Source organism: Populus trichocarpa, chromosome 5 (genome assembly GCF_000002775.5).
Source record: "Populus trichocarpa isolate Nisqually-1 chromosome 5, P.trichocarpa_v4.1, whole genome shotgun sequence".
In the NCBI taxonomy this organism is placed as follows: domain Eukaryota; kingdom Viridiplantae; phylum Streptophyta; class Magnoliopsida; order Malpighiales; family Salicaceae; genus Populus; species Populus trichocarpa.
Window position 1 is genome coordinate 1,926,586 of NC_037289.2, and position 17,476 is coordinate 1,944,061.

The 17,476-nt window shown below is 35.0% G+C and overlaps 3 protein-coding genes and 1 pseudogene across 10 annotated transcripts in view; 3 read left to right on the forward strand and 1 right to left on the reverse strand.

Moving 5' to 3' along the window:
- LOC18098701 (rab escort protein 1) overlaps nucleotides 1-16,375 on the reverse strand; it is a 101,668-nt gene extending 85,293 nt beyond the window's left edge. For 4 of the 6 annotated variants that reach the window (XM_052453006.1, XM_052453005.1, XM_052453008.1 and 1 more), the window contains exon 1: nucleotides 16,157-16,353. Coding sequence is in view for 1 of the 6 variants with exons in the window: in XM_002306313.4 (XP_002306349.4) it covers nucleotides 9,179-9,274; nucleotides 9,617-9,697; nucleotides 10,487-10,679; nucleotides 11,282-11,357; nucleotides 11,443-11,686; nucleotides 11,786-11,824; nucleotides 12,184-12,283; nucleotides 12,618-12,740; nucleotides 12,860-13,608 (1,701 nt within the window). In the remaining 5 variants the exon portion in view is untranslated. Of the gene's footprint in view, nucleotides 1-8,766; nucleotides 9,275-9,616; nucleotides 9,698-10,486; nucleotides 10,680-11,281; nucleotides 11,358-11,442; nucleotides 11,687-11,785; nucleotides 11,825-12,183; nucleotides 12,284-12,617; nucleotides 12,741-12,859; nucleotides 13,674-15,195; nucleotides 15,290-16,156 lie in introns of those variants that run through there. The other 2 variants (XM_002306313.4, XR_008059244.1) reach the window with 2 other exon arrangements.
- The window catches only part of LOC112326111 (cytochrome P450 76A1-like), an 81,050-nt gene that overhangs the window by 57,066 nt on the left and 6,508 nt on the right, over nucleotides 1-17,476 (forward strand). The gene's annotated exons all lie outside the window — the stretch shown is intronic.
- Nucleotides 907-4,197, forward strand: LOC18098709 (cytochrome P450 76A2). Its single transcript, XM_006382460.3, has 2 exons — nucleotides 907-1,893; nucleotides 3,438-4,197. Exons 1-2 carry the CDS (start codon nucleotides 979-981, stop codon nucleotides 4,071-4,073), a joined length of 1,551 nt encoding a protein of 516 aa, XP_006382522.3. The 5' UTR covers nucleotides 907-978; the 3' UTR covers nucleotides 4,074-4,197.
- LOC18098710 (sucrose nonfermenting 4-like protein) lies at nucleotides 6,033-7,526 on the forward strand (annotated as a pseudogene).

Sequence of the window (17,476 nt, forward strand, 5' to 3'; positions counted from 1 at the left end):
CAACATAGCTAATAATAAATTTATGCAAGTTTTAAATTAAAAGAATTCACATAAAAAATTGCATTAAAAAATAATAGAAAATCATCATCAAATCAAGCTCTTAACTTCACTTGAGAGATTGTATTTACGCATTACTAGTCGCTTTCTTGAGTGTTAATTGGAGGCTCCTTCTTTTTGCAGCCTCTAGTCTCATGTAGTCTCTCCTTCTTCTCTTCCTAATTGTACGTGGTCATGGCGTTTCAATGAAATTAATCTCTTGTCAGTTAAAGTGTGGGAAAAATGAAAAAGAGACGAAGCTTGTCGTTTCCAACTTGAAAATGCAAAGAATACCTCTAAATTTTGGAATTTAGTCAAAGGAATCAAATTAGCGCCCTGCAAATTATGCGTTGAGCATTTATGGGCTGGATTCAACTCAACCTATAAAACAAATCAAACTAAATTGATGCATTTGGATTTCATAAAAAAAGATGATGCATTTGGAATCAAATTAGTAGTGGGGACTAAGTCAATCAATTCATGCAACATAAGTTAATAAATTCACCTAACATTTAGAAGATATGTTGATAGATTTGGGACCGCAGAATGGGCCGGTAGGGGACCAAGCCGATGGATCTGAATTATTGTACACCAAAGCTGATGCGCGCAGTAAGACTTTGGAAGATTTCACTATCAATCAAAACCAGATTCACCATGCGTCTAATCTGTAATTGTTAAGTATCGAAGAGAACATTTTTATTATATATAGTCGAAACTAATACAAGTTTTGAATAATTCTGATCAAACCCAATCCTGCAATTATTACATGCAATTATTCAATAATATATATGGTTTAGCTAGATTCCTATCAAAAGAAGACGAATAAAAATTTTACTTGATCAATATACACTATTTAACCTGACATGCATGAAATTCTATATAAAATGGAGCCTACCTAGGGTACAAGCGAAACCAGCACTAGTTATACACACAAAGAAAGATATGGACTATGAAATTGCAGGTCTGGTTCTAGCAGTCTTGCTATGGGTTGCATGGGCAGTGGTGACTGAACGTCGTTACCGTCGTTCAGAAGAGCAAGGGCAGCTACCACCAGGGCCTAGACCACTGCCAGTGGTTGGCAACATCTTCCAGTTGGGTTGGGCACCACACGAGTCATTTACTAATTTGGCTCGTGTTCATGGTCCAATCATGACCATTTGGCTCGGGTCCATGTGTAACGTGGTCATTTCCTCGAGCGAAGTGGCTCGTGAGATGTTCAAGAATCATGATGCGGTTTTAGCTGGGAGAAAAATCTACGAGGCTATGAAAGGTGATTTTGGCAATGAAGGGTCTATAATCACAGCCCAATATGGACCGCATTGGCGCATGTTAAGGCGCTTATGCACCACCGAATTCTTTGTGAGTAGCCGCCTTGATGCCATGCAGGGTGCACGAACTAGGTGCATCGATGGCATGCTGCAATACATAGAAGATGGTAGTGCCAATGGCACTCGCGCTATTGACCTAGGGAGATACATTTTCTTGATGGCTTTTAATCTTATTGGCAACCTCATGTTTTCTAAAGATTTATTGGACCCAAAATCGGAGAAGGGAGCTAAGTTTTTTCAGCATGCAGGTAAGGTCACGGAGTTGGCAGGTAAGCCTAACATGGCTGATTTTTTTCCAATTTTAAGATGGCTTGATCCACAAGGTATAAGGAGGAAGACACAGTTCCATGTTGCAAGAGCCTTTGAGATTGCAGGAGGGTTCATCAAAGAAAGAACAGAGAGTGTGCAAAAGGAAAATAGTAGAGATGACAAGAGGAAAGATTACCTAGATGTCATTTTGGAGTTTCGCGGCGATGGCGTGGAGGAGCCCTCTAGATTTTCTTCAACAACGATCAATGTGATTGTCTTTGTAAGTAGCATCTCTTTTCCTTTGGTTCTTCTGATCTCTTCTGTCCTATCTCTTACACATTCCACTAAGTAGACAAGTATAAGAATTATAATACAAATATACAAAATTAATAGACCTCAGCCACCAGCAAAATCTTTGCATACAATTTTGTGTTTTTGTTCGGAGGCGGCAAAGCCTGTGTTAATATATATAATTGTCTTCCTAGTAAGTAACATCTCGTTTGCCAGCTTTGTTATGCTCAGACCTCTGTTAGTAAACTCCGCCCCGCTGATAGGTTTACCTTCAGCTCTAGCTTGAGCTGTTGGCTTTTTTTTTTTAAAAAAAAAAAATCAATCCAGATTGAATAATTAGTTGATTGGACATATTAATCTGTTACTCGGTTAGAATTTCATTGATTTTTTTTCAAGATTATTGTTTTGATCTTTAAAAAGAATTTTATTAGATTTACTTAAAATCAATCTCATGATCCGAGACTTACTCTGAATGCAACTCCAAGTTAGGTCTAATTATAACTATGACTTGGACTATGGAAACTATAGCTCTACATAAAATTGGATTGGAGGAGGCAGATAAGAAACTAAGTGATTATTGAGAGTGCAAACCACGTAAAATTAAAGAGTATAATTAAAGATTTTCAAAATTTAATGTAGTTCTGCCTGTCTGAATACATATCAACTCGTTCAACTTTTGATCATGGTCGTGAATATATTTATGTTAGCAACAACCGGTGTGATCATTCTTAATTATTATATTTCATTTAAAAAATATATTTTTTATTGTTTGGTTATGTTGAAAAAAATAATTGAATTTTTTTAGTGCTTGCGTGTTTGGTATGCATGGAAAATATGTATTAAAAAGAAAACATGAATTAATTAATAATAGAGATCATAATTTAATATTGAAGCTAATCTCGTAAAATGTTTTTTATCTATTATAAACCGTGAGTTGTTAATTTTCTATTATTTTAAGCTTATCTTTTCTTTAATTATAAAGTATTTTACATTAATAATTTATTTTAAAAATAAATCAAACATAAAAAATGAAAAGAAATATTTTACAGAAACATATTTACTTAAGAAAAATAATAATATAAGATGATGTTGATTGGATTCACTCAACAATTGAAAGTGCTTTTAAACATATTTATCGAACCCGACATTAATCAATGGGTCAACTTAGAATTTAATTAGCTTGGCTTGTAGTTTAAGCTGCATTTTAAAAAAAAATTAACTTTGAGCTGATCCTATTTGACTTGGTTGATCCTACTAATTAATTTGGTCATAATTTAATTTGATTTTTAAATTTTTTTTTTTAAAATGATATTGTTTTGATTGATTCTATTTAATTCATCTAACCCGTGACTCGGAGTTTAAACCATGTATAATATCTTTGCTTTTAACTAATGTTCAAAAACAAAAATTAATTATAATATTTATCTTGGGGCTTAGTTTTTTTTTCCAAACCATAGTAAAGAAATTAATAGGAGATATTACACAAAATTAATCATCAACAAACTTAATTATTGTTATGATTTTGTCTTATAGGAAATGTTTACGGCAGGGACTGATACAACAACAAGCACTTTGGAATGGGCCATGGCTGAACTTTTACATAACCCTAAAGTACTGAAGACAGTCCAATCTGAGTTGAGAAGCACTATTGGCCCCAACAAGAAGCTCGAAGATAAAGACGTTGAGAATCTCCCATACCTAAAGGCAGTCATTAGGGAAACACTGAGACTTCACCCTCCTCTACCATTTTTAGTCCCGCACATGGCCATGAACCCTTGCAAGATGCTAGGCTATTACGTCCCTAAAGAGACAACAATTCTAGTTAATGTGTGGGCCATTGGAAGGGATTCAAAGACTTGGGATGACCCTTTGGTTTTCAAGCCAGAAAGGTTCTTGGAAGCAAACATGGTGGATTACAAAGGTCGTCATTTTGAGTTCATACCATTTGGTTCTGGGCGTAGAATGTGCCCTGCCATGCCTCTTGCCTCTCGTGTACTTCCTTTGGCTCTTGGATCACTCTTGCTTTCATTTGATTGGATTTTGCCAGATGGCCTCAAGCCAGAGGATATGGATATGACTGAAAAAATGGGGATAACACTTAGAAAAAGTGTTCCCTTGAAGGTCATACCAACACCTTACAAAGGGTCATCAGATCATTATGAGTTCTAAGTGGACATGGGATATTCTAAAATTTCTACTAGTATAACAAAATGTAATTATAAAATGGGTACAACAAATCAATCTTAGTATTCCGTTGATTTGAAACTTAATCCAAGTTATATTTCATTTTGAATTAGATTTTTTTACCAAAACCATATCATTTTATTAAAAAATAAAATAAAACATGTTTTGGTAAAAAAAGAAGAAGAAGATAGACTCGCAACCTAAATTTTAGGCCGAGGCAGACCTAGGCTGGGTCTTATATCTAAGTTATAAAATGATATATTAGAATTGTATTCAATTTAGCTATTTGAGTCATATATTTGATTCTTAATTTGTATGTGCATGTATATTAATGTCTATCTATATATAATCTAGTTATGGAGAATTTTTTTTAATTAATTTGTAATGCGGTTTAATCTATTTTTCAAACTAATTTTCATTTAAAAAATATTAAATTAATGTTTTTAGGTGTTTTTAATGCTTCGTCTCTCCATCATATTTGACAAAACATATACAAAAATGATGATCTGACCTTCGACCATACCCCGATATGGTTTTTTCAGGTTGATTGACATCATAACAGCTGCGGCACCACCTCAAAGTGGCCAACCCGACCAGCCTTTTAGCAGTTATATTGACTGTTCATGATGACCACTTTGAGTCAACGGTTGAGATCCTTCCGGGTTGAATCAAGGGCTAAGATTTGGCACCAGTAAAGATAAAATTCCACTCTTCCACCCCCTATAAATAGAAGAGGATTCCATGCATTAAGATCAAGAAATCTGAGGCTAAAGTTGGAAAAATAATCAGTTTTTTTTTTCAATTTTTTTCTTTGTGAGCCTCTTCCACCTCTTTCTCCATTGCTTTTTCAGCCACTACTACTTCAGTACCACCGTGACCAAAACCAAAGGTTACCCCGCTTTTTATACCACGTAACCTTCTGCTCTTCTCCTCCCTCCCTTCTTGTTCTTCTTCTTCTTTTACATGCAAATGTGTAGGACGTGAATTATAATTCACGTTTTGCCATTTGTAAGCACAACTTAGTCACTGGGCTGAGCCAGTGACTAAGCTGTGTTGGGCTGGACCCATTCCGGCCCAGCTCAGATGGTTGGGATGGGTCCAGCTATCGTAATCCAATTTTAAGTTTCTAAAAAAAGTGATGATAAAAATATAATTCGGATTAATCAGTCATGCACAATTATTCAGAACGACAGGTGGATGGACAAGCTAGGGTCTTGTTGAAGAAACTTTGGAAAATGATTTGAGAATGTGATCAAAACAACACAAATTGAAGGTTTGAGGACTAACAAGGATAAAATTATAAAATTTAAAAGTCAATTTGGCTGAAACTGGAAGAATTGACAAGTCTAGGGATTTAATTGAACTCTGAATTAGTTTAGTTAATACAATCAGGAGCTTAATTGAAGAAATATCAAAATTCAAGAGCAATTTATGTCAAAATTGCAAGAAATAAAATTCCAGATATCAAAATGAATAGGCTCTAATACTATAAGGCGGTTAATTGACTTTATCAAGAGTAATTTTGAAAAAATTAAAAGTTTGAAAAGTCAATTAAGGATTGAATTGAAGAAATTTGAAACCAATGACTATTTTGAAAATAACGCAGAAATCCAAGGGTGCAATTGCATAGATCAAGGGGCGAAATTAAAAAAAATGAATTTTAAAAGACAAGGGCTTGAATGTAAGACTTCAAAACTTCAGGGGGCAAATTGAAGAATGATCCTTTTCGGCCTAAAACAGCCTCGTTTCAAAAACTGTTCATTCTCTTCTTCCTCTCGAGCAGGGGAAATCGTTAGAAGAAGCCATCCAAATGGCCCCTGTTAGACACAATCGTCCCACCAAATCCAAGCCAAATCTTAGACCCGATTGTCTACCACAGATCTCATAAGTTAGTTCAGTGTTTCTCGCCCTCACAACTCTCCTCTGACGCGAAGATCACTCAGGTCCAACAGTCCAACAATGGCAGGACTGTTGGTGTTTTCATTCCACCAAACAACGAGCGAACCTAAAGCAGTAGTTATCCACCACTCATTTAATATGCAGGCAGGGCCATATGATTCGATGAAAGATATTTCTTTGAAAATTTTGCAAAGCAGCGTGTCAACAGTTCCCATTATTCATTCTGCTTCTCAGGATGGCTCATTTCCGCAGCTACTATATCTTGCTTCCCTGTCTGGAATACTAAAATGTAAACCTTCTTGGTTTGATGCTTGAGGATGTATAACTTGTTGCTAACACATGGACTAATTGTCAGGTATAAGCAGGTATTTCAGACATTCTGCTGGCTCCTTCCCCATTCTTCAACAGCCAATTTGTTCAATTCCTTAGGGTACATGGGTTCCAAGACTTGGGGAACCAAACAGACGGCCATTTGCAATGTTGAGACCGAATGCTTCTCTCGGTGCTGCTCTGTCTTTGTTGGCTCAAGGTAATTCACTCGTCAAAAGATTACCACAAGCTACAACTTTCCTCTTCTATCTGTTTCTGAGTGTGCATATTGCTGATTGATCTTCTTTAACCTCTCCTAACCTTGTGCTATAATACCTTCCTGATACAGCCAATGTCAGTTCAATAGCATTTGTAAACGATAAGGATTCACTGCTGGATGTTTCCTCGACAGTGATATCACTGCTTTGGCAAAAGATAAAGCCTATGCACAAATTCATCTTGATGAAATAAGTATTCATCAGGTAATTAGTTTTGATTACTTTGAGCTCTACTTACATGCAGTTGTATGCACATTCTTGCAATGGTCTGAACCAATCCGCAGCTCTGTACATGAATCTCCATTTGTGAAACAATAAATACCTTCAACAAAATCAGGAGAAGATAAATGACTGGAAGTGATTAAGTAAACTGCATTTTTGAATAAAACATGCATGGCATGAACTACTGTATTGATCTGCTCTTTCATACCCTTATAGGCTCTGCAATTGGGTCAGAATGCAAATTCTTCAAATGCATTCTACAATGGACAGAGATGTCAGATGTGTTTGCGGACTGATTCTCTACACAAAGTGATGGAGCGTTTGGCAAATCCCGGTACTCTTACAGCAATATGATTTTTTTTTCTACATCAACTTTTCACCATAAGTAGTTCTGACCTCGGGGTCTGGACTAGTAACACGTTTTCTAATTGCTTTGTTGCGTGGTCTTTTCAGGGGTTAGGAGGCTTTTGATTGTGGAAGCTGGCAGCAAGCGTGTAGAAGGGGTTATCTCACTGAGTGATGTCTTCAGGTTCCTGCTGGGGATATAGCTTAGATGTTAAGCAATTTGCATGCTGTGGTGACATTGGAGAGGACCACAGTCTTTACTCATTGTTCTCTGAGGTTGGAAGGGCCCCATGATTCTGACCCCCACACCTTTTCTTTTTTAGGATAGGAAATTCAATGAGCAAAAAAGAATTTGTAATTGTGAGTTTTCCATTTTAAAATTTTATTTTTTTTCTTTTTTTTTTTTCAATTTTTTTTTATATTTCAATATCAAAAATAATTTTTTAAAATTAAAAAAATATTATTTTAATATATTTTTAAATAAATGTTTTTTAAAAAAACAATCATTCCACTTGAACATGTGTATTACTATCAGAAAATGAGGTTCAAGAGCATTGAGATACCAAGGGCAACCCATGGTTTTGTCCGTTTGTTTCCGTGATTGTGTTTGGTGTCCGTTTGTTTCCGTGATTGCATTTTCTATTGAAGCAAACCACGGAAACTTGAAACGTATATTACTGTGCATGAACCCGACCATTTATTGCGTTTAAGACACAGGGTCGTTAAAAGCAGCTCGAAGCTGCTTTTACTCTTCTTCCCGTGGAGTGGAGAATGACTCCACTGTTCACGTGAACAGTTGAGTCACTTTCCACTATTCCGGTCGGACTGGGTCGGGTCGGGTCCAGAGCTAAATGCATTGAACCGGATCCGACCCAGTAAAATAAAAAAATATATTTTTTTATTTTTAATTGTATTTTATTAAAAAAAACTAGTGTTTATTGGTCCGGTCGAGAGGTAAATGCATTGAATCGGGTCCGACCTAGAAAAATAAAAAAATAAATTTTATTTTTAATTTTTAATTGTGTTTTATTCAAAAAACTAGTGTTTAAAAAAATTAAATTAAATTTTTTATTTTTAATTGTGTTTTAATTATGTTTTATTTGAAAAACCAGTGTTAAAAATTATAACGTATCACTACATAAATTAGACGGAGATCGCTTGATGACGTAGTATTTGCAGAATTTAATCGCAATCTCAATATTGTTCCTGATTAATATTTTACCTAATGTTGTTGCGCGCTTAAGAAACCAAGAAAACTGTAGTCATTGTCGAATGTATTTCATACATGATGAAATTGTAGATAGTTTAATAGAATAATAAAAATTATTTTATATAAATTATTATTTATTTCATGATGTAATAACAATAGTTACATCTATAATATTTAAATTAAAAATCATCAATATTAATATGTATTTTTTAAAAATTATAAAATAACCTCAATTTAAAAAACATTCTTATACTATCACAATACCAAATATATTAATATCAATCCGACATCAACCAAAAATACTTTTTATAAAATAATTTTTTTAAACCATAACCACTAAAACTACCGCAATACCAATATCAAACACACTAACAGGCTGCGCATGATATGATGTCAATGGATCAAAGAACAAAGATAACGAGCAAACTAATAATTGTTGAAATCAACATATTTCAACTGATACAGATTCACTTGGATACAGATTCACTTGTCATGTTTACAAAGAAGTATTTTAACTCTATCATCAAGTTTTCATGTAACAGTGATCTCTCTCATGAGTTTTTTCATGTTTTACAACAAATAGTGGCTTGAAAAACCAAGCATCTCTGAATTTTTGAAGTTCTCTAAACAGGAAACGTGTGTTGTAGCATCACATTTGTTTTCCCCTCAACTGCTTTAACAAATATGCATAGAGCTTCATGAACCACTCGATGCCACCACAACTACCACGCACCAGGTGCATAATGCCCGGATAATTGCTGGCAGAGATAGGGAAGTGATTGAATACAGCAGCATAATTAGCAAACTGATCCAGTCCAGCATTATATCTAGGTCTCTAGAGTGAGTCCAATATCATCCTCGGAATTCTCAGGTGGAGTTGTCTCTGGGAAATTTTCTTCATTTGGATACATCTCCTGAAAGAGCTGTCAAGTAGAAGCACTAGTATTGAATTCTCAGTCGGCCAAAAAGAATGAAAAACTCTTGAGTGTCACAGAACAATGTCTAATCACATAACGGGCTAGAGGAAACAAAAGAGATCATGAAACAATCAACGAGAGACATCTGTGAGTATACAATGTGATCCAGTAAGCATGCATATTGGCTTGTGGTTGTTGAATCACTGGCATTCATTTTCCTATTTAACAACTTGTTGGACGGGACATAAAAGAGAAAACAGGAATACACTCAAGTGATGATATACAGAAATTAGGCATTTAGGATAATGGAACCTGAAGCATCATAAACGTTAAATAGAGGAAACATACCTTCAAAGCTGCATCTAATATATCGTTGTAATTCAGATTTCCATCGGGCATGGGAGCAAAGTTGATAGAATCAAATTGACCCTGAAACAAAAGAGATGGCATACCACTATCAACCTAAATGCATGCACATCTATATACATCACTTTCTAAAAAAATTACATATTTACTCAAGCAACATTTAATAAAAGAATGTCAATCCAACTCAAGGTCATAGATTTACAGGAATTGAAGCAAGCAAGAGTTAATAACCTATTGAAACCATTAAAGCACACCCATTCATTCAGCTTAAAAATGATCCTAGGATCTAGTTAGGAAAGTTAAAATGGATCGAGGCTGGTCTGTAATGTGAGTTCGGGATTGATTTGACTGATTACAGTGGCAGAAAAAAGAAAGATGAAGCAGGAAATCATTGAGCAACAGCTCATAGTTGAACTGAAGGGACTCGTAAGTGACCTGCTTAGACAACTTTGATGGACTCAACATACCCAAAACAAGTACAGGAAGAAGAAAATAGAGGCAGCTGGAACATGCAAGGAAGAAATTCAATAAAATCTAGAGAATAAATTGAAGGAGGGAGGGAGATTCAAGAGAGGAAGAAGGGAACACGAGGGCAGCAGCAATCAGGTTCTAAAACTCCAGATAGGCAGGCACGTGCCAGCTTTTATGATGAGGCACCCTATGTACTAAGCCCCACATGTGAGCTTAATGTAAGCTGAACTTGAAACTACCACCACATAAGATAAAACTAAACCGCAAGTTCTAAACAAGAATTCTAATAACCCCCCACTTGTGTGCATGAGCACAAATGTGCGCACGTGTGCACACATGAGATGCTAATAGTAAGAGACAAAAGTTCAAGACGTGAAGCACCGTAGACATCTCCTGCATATACAACCCGCTCCAAATGACACTGGGTTTCTCTTCAGTAGTCTCACTCTGAACTGTGGAACTGCTTTCAGAATTTACAGGATCAGGAAAAGTCAGAAGGGCATTCATAGCCGCATTTAGTAACCTCTTCCCTTGAATGGCATCATCACACAAAGCCGAAAGATAGAGCACAAACCTGAAACAAATAATCAGAGAAATTGTTAACTCAAGGATCCCATATTCTTTTGAGAGGCAGGGGGTTACTGTACTATGAGAAGTAGTAGTTCTCAATGAATGAATAAGACGTCCATTATTATCACCGTAATGATGCTACGGGTGTGGGAACATTTTGAAGAACAAAACCATAAATAATTAGATGTCTATTATCTCCTTGTAATGGTTTTCATCCCAAGCAGGATCTACAAGACATTGGCTTGATGTAATCCTAGACCTCAAAAATCTTTGGATTGAAGCAGGACTTCAAAGGATAAATAGCAATAGCACTACAAAAGTTTCAAAAGACAACAAATTGAGATTCGAAATTTCTACTAGCTACCTTTCCAACTTGTCACGGTTAATATATGTATTTCTAAATGTACTAGTTATTTGGAACTCTCTCCAAAAGAGTCCACATAAATCCAGGAATGGGGTGAGCAAGGACAAGGTCTCCCTAATATTTTTCATGTTGATCTTGCATGATTACTCATGTTACAAATGCAGTCCTAACAGGTAGTCAGCAGTAGAATCAGAAGTCATGGAAAGTAAAAACATAAATGAAAGTGGCTGGTGGTAACTCACATGCCCAAAGGACAAACAGCCAAGTTGCCACTTATTTGGAGCGCTCGAATTGATGTAATCTGCTCAGGGTACAGGGCTAGACAAAAGGGATAAAAAGTTTGAACCGTATGATTCCTATAAACTCAATAAGGAACAGAAATGAAACTATATGCTGATCTTACATCGAGGGGGGTATACAACCAGAAGATTTGACATATCTGGCTTCAAGGAATTTCGTGTGATGCATATCCCTCTGGCCACCTTCCCTTTAACATCTCTGGTGCTCAAAAAGTTAAAACTTTCATGCAGAAGATCTGATGGAGAGGCTGATGGTGAGGCAAGTGTAAAGGATGGATCCAGAACCAGCTTCTGGCTAAATATGTCCTGGCCAGAAGCCAATCGAACACCTTTGTAACTCCCACTATCCTGGAAAAAAAAGTGAAGGATAATTCATTTGCCCTAACAGGTGACTATATCATTTTATGCTGTCCATGTATTAAACGAATTATAGGCATATTTTAGCACCTTTTCCATAAGTAACGCAGTCACTGGCATTCGTAGAACCTGTATGACAGAAGTCTCGAAAGGAGGTGAGCATGTTAGCTTGACAAAGCAACTGTTTCAGTCCACTTTATAACAAATTTCTATAGTATGATAGGTAAACATTATTTGCAATTTTTTTATGTTCCCGCAAAATATAAGTAAAAAATAGCACAAGTACACCTGTGACCATTGTGAAAATCAAATAACATCCAAGTATCTAAAGCAGCAGAGCAGATCAAACAGTGTCAATCACATTTAGGAACAAGTTATTTACACAACACATGCAGAAAAGCAAATATATCACATTTAACTATTAACCAAAAATGATAGTTCATATTTCACCAAGAGAAAGAAGCCACAGTTTCTTTCAGTGAACTTACGTGAATGCAACCTTTGACAGCAGAGCGGCGGCTAAAGGCTTGTGGCAGTTCCCCTTGACCATAAATGGGATAAATTAGGGCCCCGGAAGCATTTGTAAACCTGAAAGGAGTAAGAATTATAAACAACAAACTTAAAGCAAATCGATGTAAATTGCTTAACTAATACAACATTCCAAGCCATAAATCAAGGTTAGATTTTTAGTTGCCAGTACAGAACTAGAACTCAACATTTTTTCTCTCTTTATCTGCTCCTACCCTACACTTTCTGTGGTGTTCAATACTGGAAGGAAAAATAATATAATCTTGTAGTTAACACAATATGTGTTTCTGATCAAGATATCATACAAGTCACAAGTGCAGCTCTATAGCACCCACCTAAATTTTAAACCAGAGAATAACTGCTTAACTATAAAACAGAATAAACAAGAATTAACCTCCCAACTGATGACTGGTATAGAGCCAAACGATCTATTCCATCTTTAGTCTTGAGCAAATTTTGGCAAACCCCCATGTCATCTTGATCATAATCTGCCATAGCAATAGCATACAGAATAATCCTGCAGACGAGCAGACATAACCAAAATCCAGTAAACTTTAGACCAAACAGGGAAACAAAACGCACAAATAACAAATAAACTCTTGCTAACTGATAGAGAAAGGCAACAACAGTCTTTACGATCTAATCTTTGGAGGCAACCGCATTTTTGACAAGTACTCAACAAATGGCCTCTGCAAATCCTCATCTGAAATCTTCATCTTCCCTTCCTCTTCATCATTACCATTCCCATTCCCATCATTACCAGAAGTACCCGCCCCCACTGTGGCAACCAAGTGCCCTTGCACCAGCTTGAAAAACCTCATCAACTGATTCTTTTCCATCAGAGTCAAACTCTTATCCTTAAATATGGCAGCTCTGGAATCTGGCACATTCCATAACTTTCCATTCCCATCACCAACAAAACTGGCATCAATACTCTTGAACTCCACATAATTACTTGCTCCAGATTTTAACATAAGATCAATTGACTTGTCGGCGCAAAATAACACCCTTGGTCCGCATAAGTCCAAATTGAACTTCCGTAAGTTTTCTTCCATTAGTTCAGGATAAAAACAGGAAATCTCAACATCTGAATATACTGGCTGAGTGATGAGATTTACAATCGAGTAATCAGGGATGTCAGTTGTGGTTGATGTGGAAGATGGTGGTGAGGAAGCTGTAGAATTGGAAATAAGGAAAGATGTGAGTTCCGGGACCGAGAGAGAGGAGTAATGGGACCCATAGAATGGGTTAGTGTCAAGGTGAAGGACAGTTTTTCCAGAAGCAGAAGCTGCAGCAGCAACAATGCATTCTGCTAAACCAGTGCCCACAGCAATCAGGTCGAAGGTAGTTGGTTCAATTTGCGGGTATGGTGGGGGCTCACTCATGGTAGCACTGGAGAGGAACAGTAGATTTACTGCTGAGAGTGAGCAAGTGAGTAGCTAAGAATCACCTGGCACAAGAAGCAAGAGAAAAAAAATGTGTTATCAAGTATGATCAAGAAGTGAAGTTTTTGCACTTTCTTTTAATATTTGAACACCAGCAATAATAATGTGGAATTACTTATATATCTTAAAGATCTGATGTTTTTTACGGTGTTTCGCTGTTCATATTCATTGGATCAAATGACTTTAATTTTTTTCAAAAAACAAATTGTGGCGTCGTCCGCCCCATGTGCAATAAAAAAAAATCAAGAGCCCAAGCGTGCAGGTCCTTGCTAAATGGGCCAAGCAGGCTAGCTTGGCTTGCGTCCAACAATGCCTGACCTTTACCTTTTTCTCTCTAAATTTAATTTATTAATTGATGCTCTTTTTTACATGTATTTTTTTAAAAATATTTTTTTTATTTATATTTAAATTAATATTTTATTTTGTTTATATAAAATCTTTCAAATGACTATTATTTTTTAGTTATCTTACATGTATTTTATTTTTAAAAAGATTATTCTAATTCATGTGTATTTTTTTTTATATTTAATATAGATAAAAATATTCATAATTTTTTATAGTGCGAGTCAAATAGGGATCACATGCTCTACTTTAGAGACTTTTGCTGCACCTTTTTGGTCTTGTAGCTCTAAGGTTAATCCCTTTGTCTATGTTAATTTCATTTTTAAGTCAATTTTTTTAAAAATAAATACTGTACTTTAGAATTAATGGTTGATTTTAGCCCATCATTTCATTTGCCCTGTTAGCTTTGTGCTTTCTTCTACTGCCCTTAATTTTATCGGCAAACAACTCCTTTTGTAGTGCACCGCCGCCTCTTCTTTACTGCCCTAAAACAGATAGAGCAAGACGCAGAGACAGAGAAGACAAAGAAAGGTAACCGAGAGAGAAGGCAAGAAAGAGATGGAGATAGGAAAAGACAGTATGGTAAGAAATATATTTTTAGTATTTGTGATAATTTTTCAGTATTAAGTTTGAGTTTTATTTACTAATATGTGTGGATTTGTTTTTATAAAGCTTTGTTAAAGGATGTTAAGATTTGGGTGAATATATATGCATTGATTTTGATTTATAGTTCTTGAGAAATTAACTAGGACTCGTTATTCAGTAGAATTGAAAATTTGTGAACCATTGATGATCTTAAGTTCAAAGGATATATATAAATTGTAGAGTTCTATCAAGAAGCAAGAAGAAACAAGAAACTCAAATCCTGGTTATGGCCACCGAGTTTAGAGGCTGTGAATCAGAGATGACGATCAAATTATATTATGGTCTCCAGTGTTTAAAAATCTTACTATCCAGTTCTTAATTTGATCGGATAGTAATATTTTTATAGACGCTGTGAATCGGATAATAACATTTTTAGATAGGGAATAGAGTCTTGTAAATGCGTTTCGAAAACCAGTGACAAAAAGCAGATCAAATCTAGAAGGCATTCGATATGCATGAGATGCAAGGTCTAGGAAAATGGTTGCAACAGTAGGCAGCAATCACAGATTAGGCAGAACCAATGAGAAAAAAGCAGCAGACCTGAACTCTTGACTTCTTTTTCAGGTGATGCCTCGTTCAGAAACCTCTTATTCACACTTTTTTTCCTTGCTGGGGCCATGGAGGACCTATCTATCTGAAACAATCAATGAACAAATTAGCAACACCAATTTGCTTAAAGCTTTAACATGGACATTAATAACCATCAAAATTCACAACATACATTACATTAATGATAAGAATATAAAACACTTGGCAAAGCAAGAAGATCTTCCACCCCAGAATTTGAAACATAATACACAATCCAAATATTAAACTTTTTTCCTTTTTGTTTTTGGTTTTTCGGATACTTAAACTCGAGTTAGAGTTTACTAATCTGCACTAATTGTGGAAAATATTTTCCCACTCATATTATATTTAAAACCTCAGTTAAAACCCATCACAAGTATTCAACTTTTACAACATTACCAAAATCACATCATTTTATCAAAGCATCAAAAGAAGCAAAATACATTATGAAAAAAATAATCAATTTTAGCAAATAGAAACAGAGGAATCGCAACAAAATACGCAATCTATTAAAGAAACACTTCAAAAGAGAATCGAAAGGAAAAAACCACCCAGTGCCATTACCATATATCATAGTTTTCAATTAAAAAAACAAAAAAAGACCCCCCAAATTTCAAATTTTCAGAATTTTTTTTAAATGAGTTTCAGAAAAAACTAAAATAATTAAAAAATAAACCCCCCAAAATTGAAAAAAAAAAATCAAATTCAAAACATCACCAAAACCCAAAATTTCAAATTTGACTAAAATTCAAGCTACAATTCAAAACCCATCTCCAAAATCCCCTAAAAAAAACAACGAAGACGAATAAAAATAACAAAAATCAAATTTTGAAACCAAAAAAAAAATAAATTTTCCTTGTAAAACCCCCCAACAAAAATCTCAAAATTACTCCTCTAAAAACCCTAATTCACAGATCCGAGACTATACACTTACAGATTCAGAGTAATTGATATCTGGGTATAAGTCATACAGTGAAACAAAGGGCTGTGAAGAGAGAAATATGCAAGCTTTATGTGTTATAGAGAAGGGTTTTTTAGAGAGAGAAATAAAAGAGAGTTTTCGAAGTTACGAAAAAGAGAAGCGCTTTTAGAGAGAGAAAGAGAGAGGTTGCCGCGAAACTTGAATATAAAGGTGGGCTGGCCAATCAGATATTTTTCTGTATATTTTTTTTGTTTATTTTTCTTGTTTTGTACAGTTTTGTTTTAGTTAATCACCGTACACGTTGGTGAGTGGAGTATTGTATGGTATGATCTTGTTGTTACTGGTTGGGGTTTGAAGGGATAATTATAGCAGATTGAATTTGAAAATTTTTGTTGTTTGTTGTGGGTGGCCCTTGAATTTATGGGTATTTGTATATGGTACCAAAAGGTTTGAGAATAACGGACCTCAAAGTTTTTTTTATTGAGAGATGGTCCCTCATTGAAATCTTGTGCACAAAGTTTTTAAACCCGACTATACATATGACTTGCCCTTAGGCTTGGGTCACGAGTCTAATAAGTTTATTTAGGTCAATTTAATATAATATTGTTTCAAGATTTAAAAAAAAAGTTAAATGACATCATTTAAAAAAACAACAAAAAAAGTAATCGAGTCAATTTTTGTATGGTTTAATTTGAAACTCGACCAAGGCTAAGTCTCTTATTAAGCTTGTGCATAAAGTTATTAAAATCAGCCTGAGCTAAAGTCCGAGTCACAAGTTGAGTGGGTTAACTCAAATCAATTTAAAATGATGTTGTTTCAATTTTTTTAAAAATAAAATAAGTTTTTTTAAAAAAAAAAATCAAATTGGGTTTTAACTAGATTATAGGTAAATTTGTTGGGTTAATCAAGTTAACTTATATCTAATTTAATTTTAAACTCCATCTCAATTAAATTTCAAATTAACAATTTATTGAGTTGACTCTAGGGACATATTAGATAACATTGGTTATTCAAGCAATATGCTATCAAATTAACGATGTGTAATCAATATGATTAACGTGGATGATAGTGACTTAGTAAGTTTATATGGTAAAATTGTATGACCAGCACCTAGTTATTTGTGGTGAAGTTTAGGTTAAGTTGAGTTCGGAAGATGAAGAGGCAAAAAAAAAAAAAATACCCTTTCCATGCAATCCAAAAATGACAATCAAATCATATCAAAATAAAATCAATACTAATGCAAGAATCTTGAAAATGTTATGTTTTATTTATTTTCTAATAGCATTTATTTCTCAACAATCTACAAACATACTAGCCCTAAAATATCAACTT

What these genes read in the sequence shown, in the direction of transcription:
- LOC18098709 (XM_006382460.3), top strand. Translation starts at nt 979, where the DNA reads ATGGACTATGAAATTGCAGGTCTGGTTCTAGCAGTCTTGCTATGGGTT. An exon ending in CGATCAATGTGATTGTCTTT is followed by an intron (nt 1,894 to 3,437) that starts GTAAGTAGCATC and finishes TTTGTCTTATAG; the next exon opens with GAAATGTTTACGGCAGGGAC.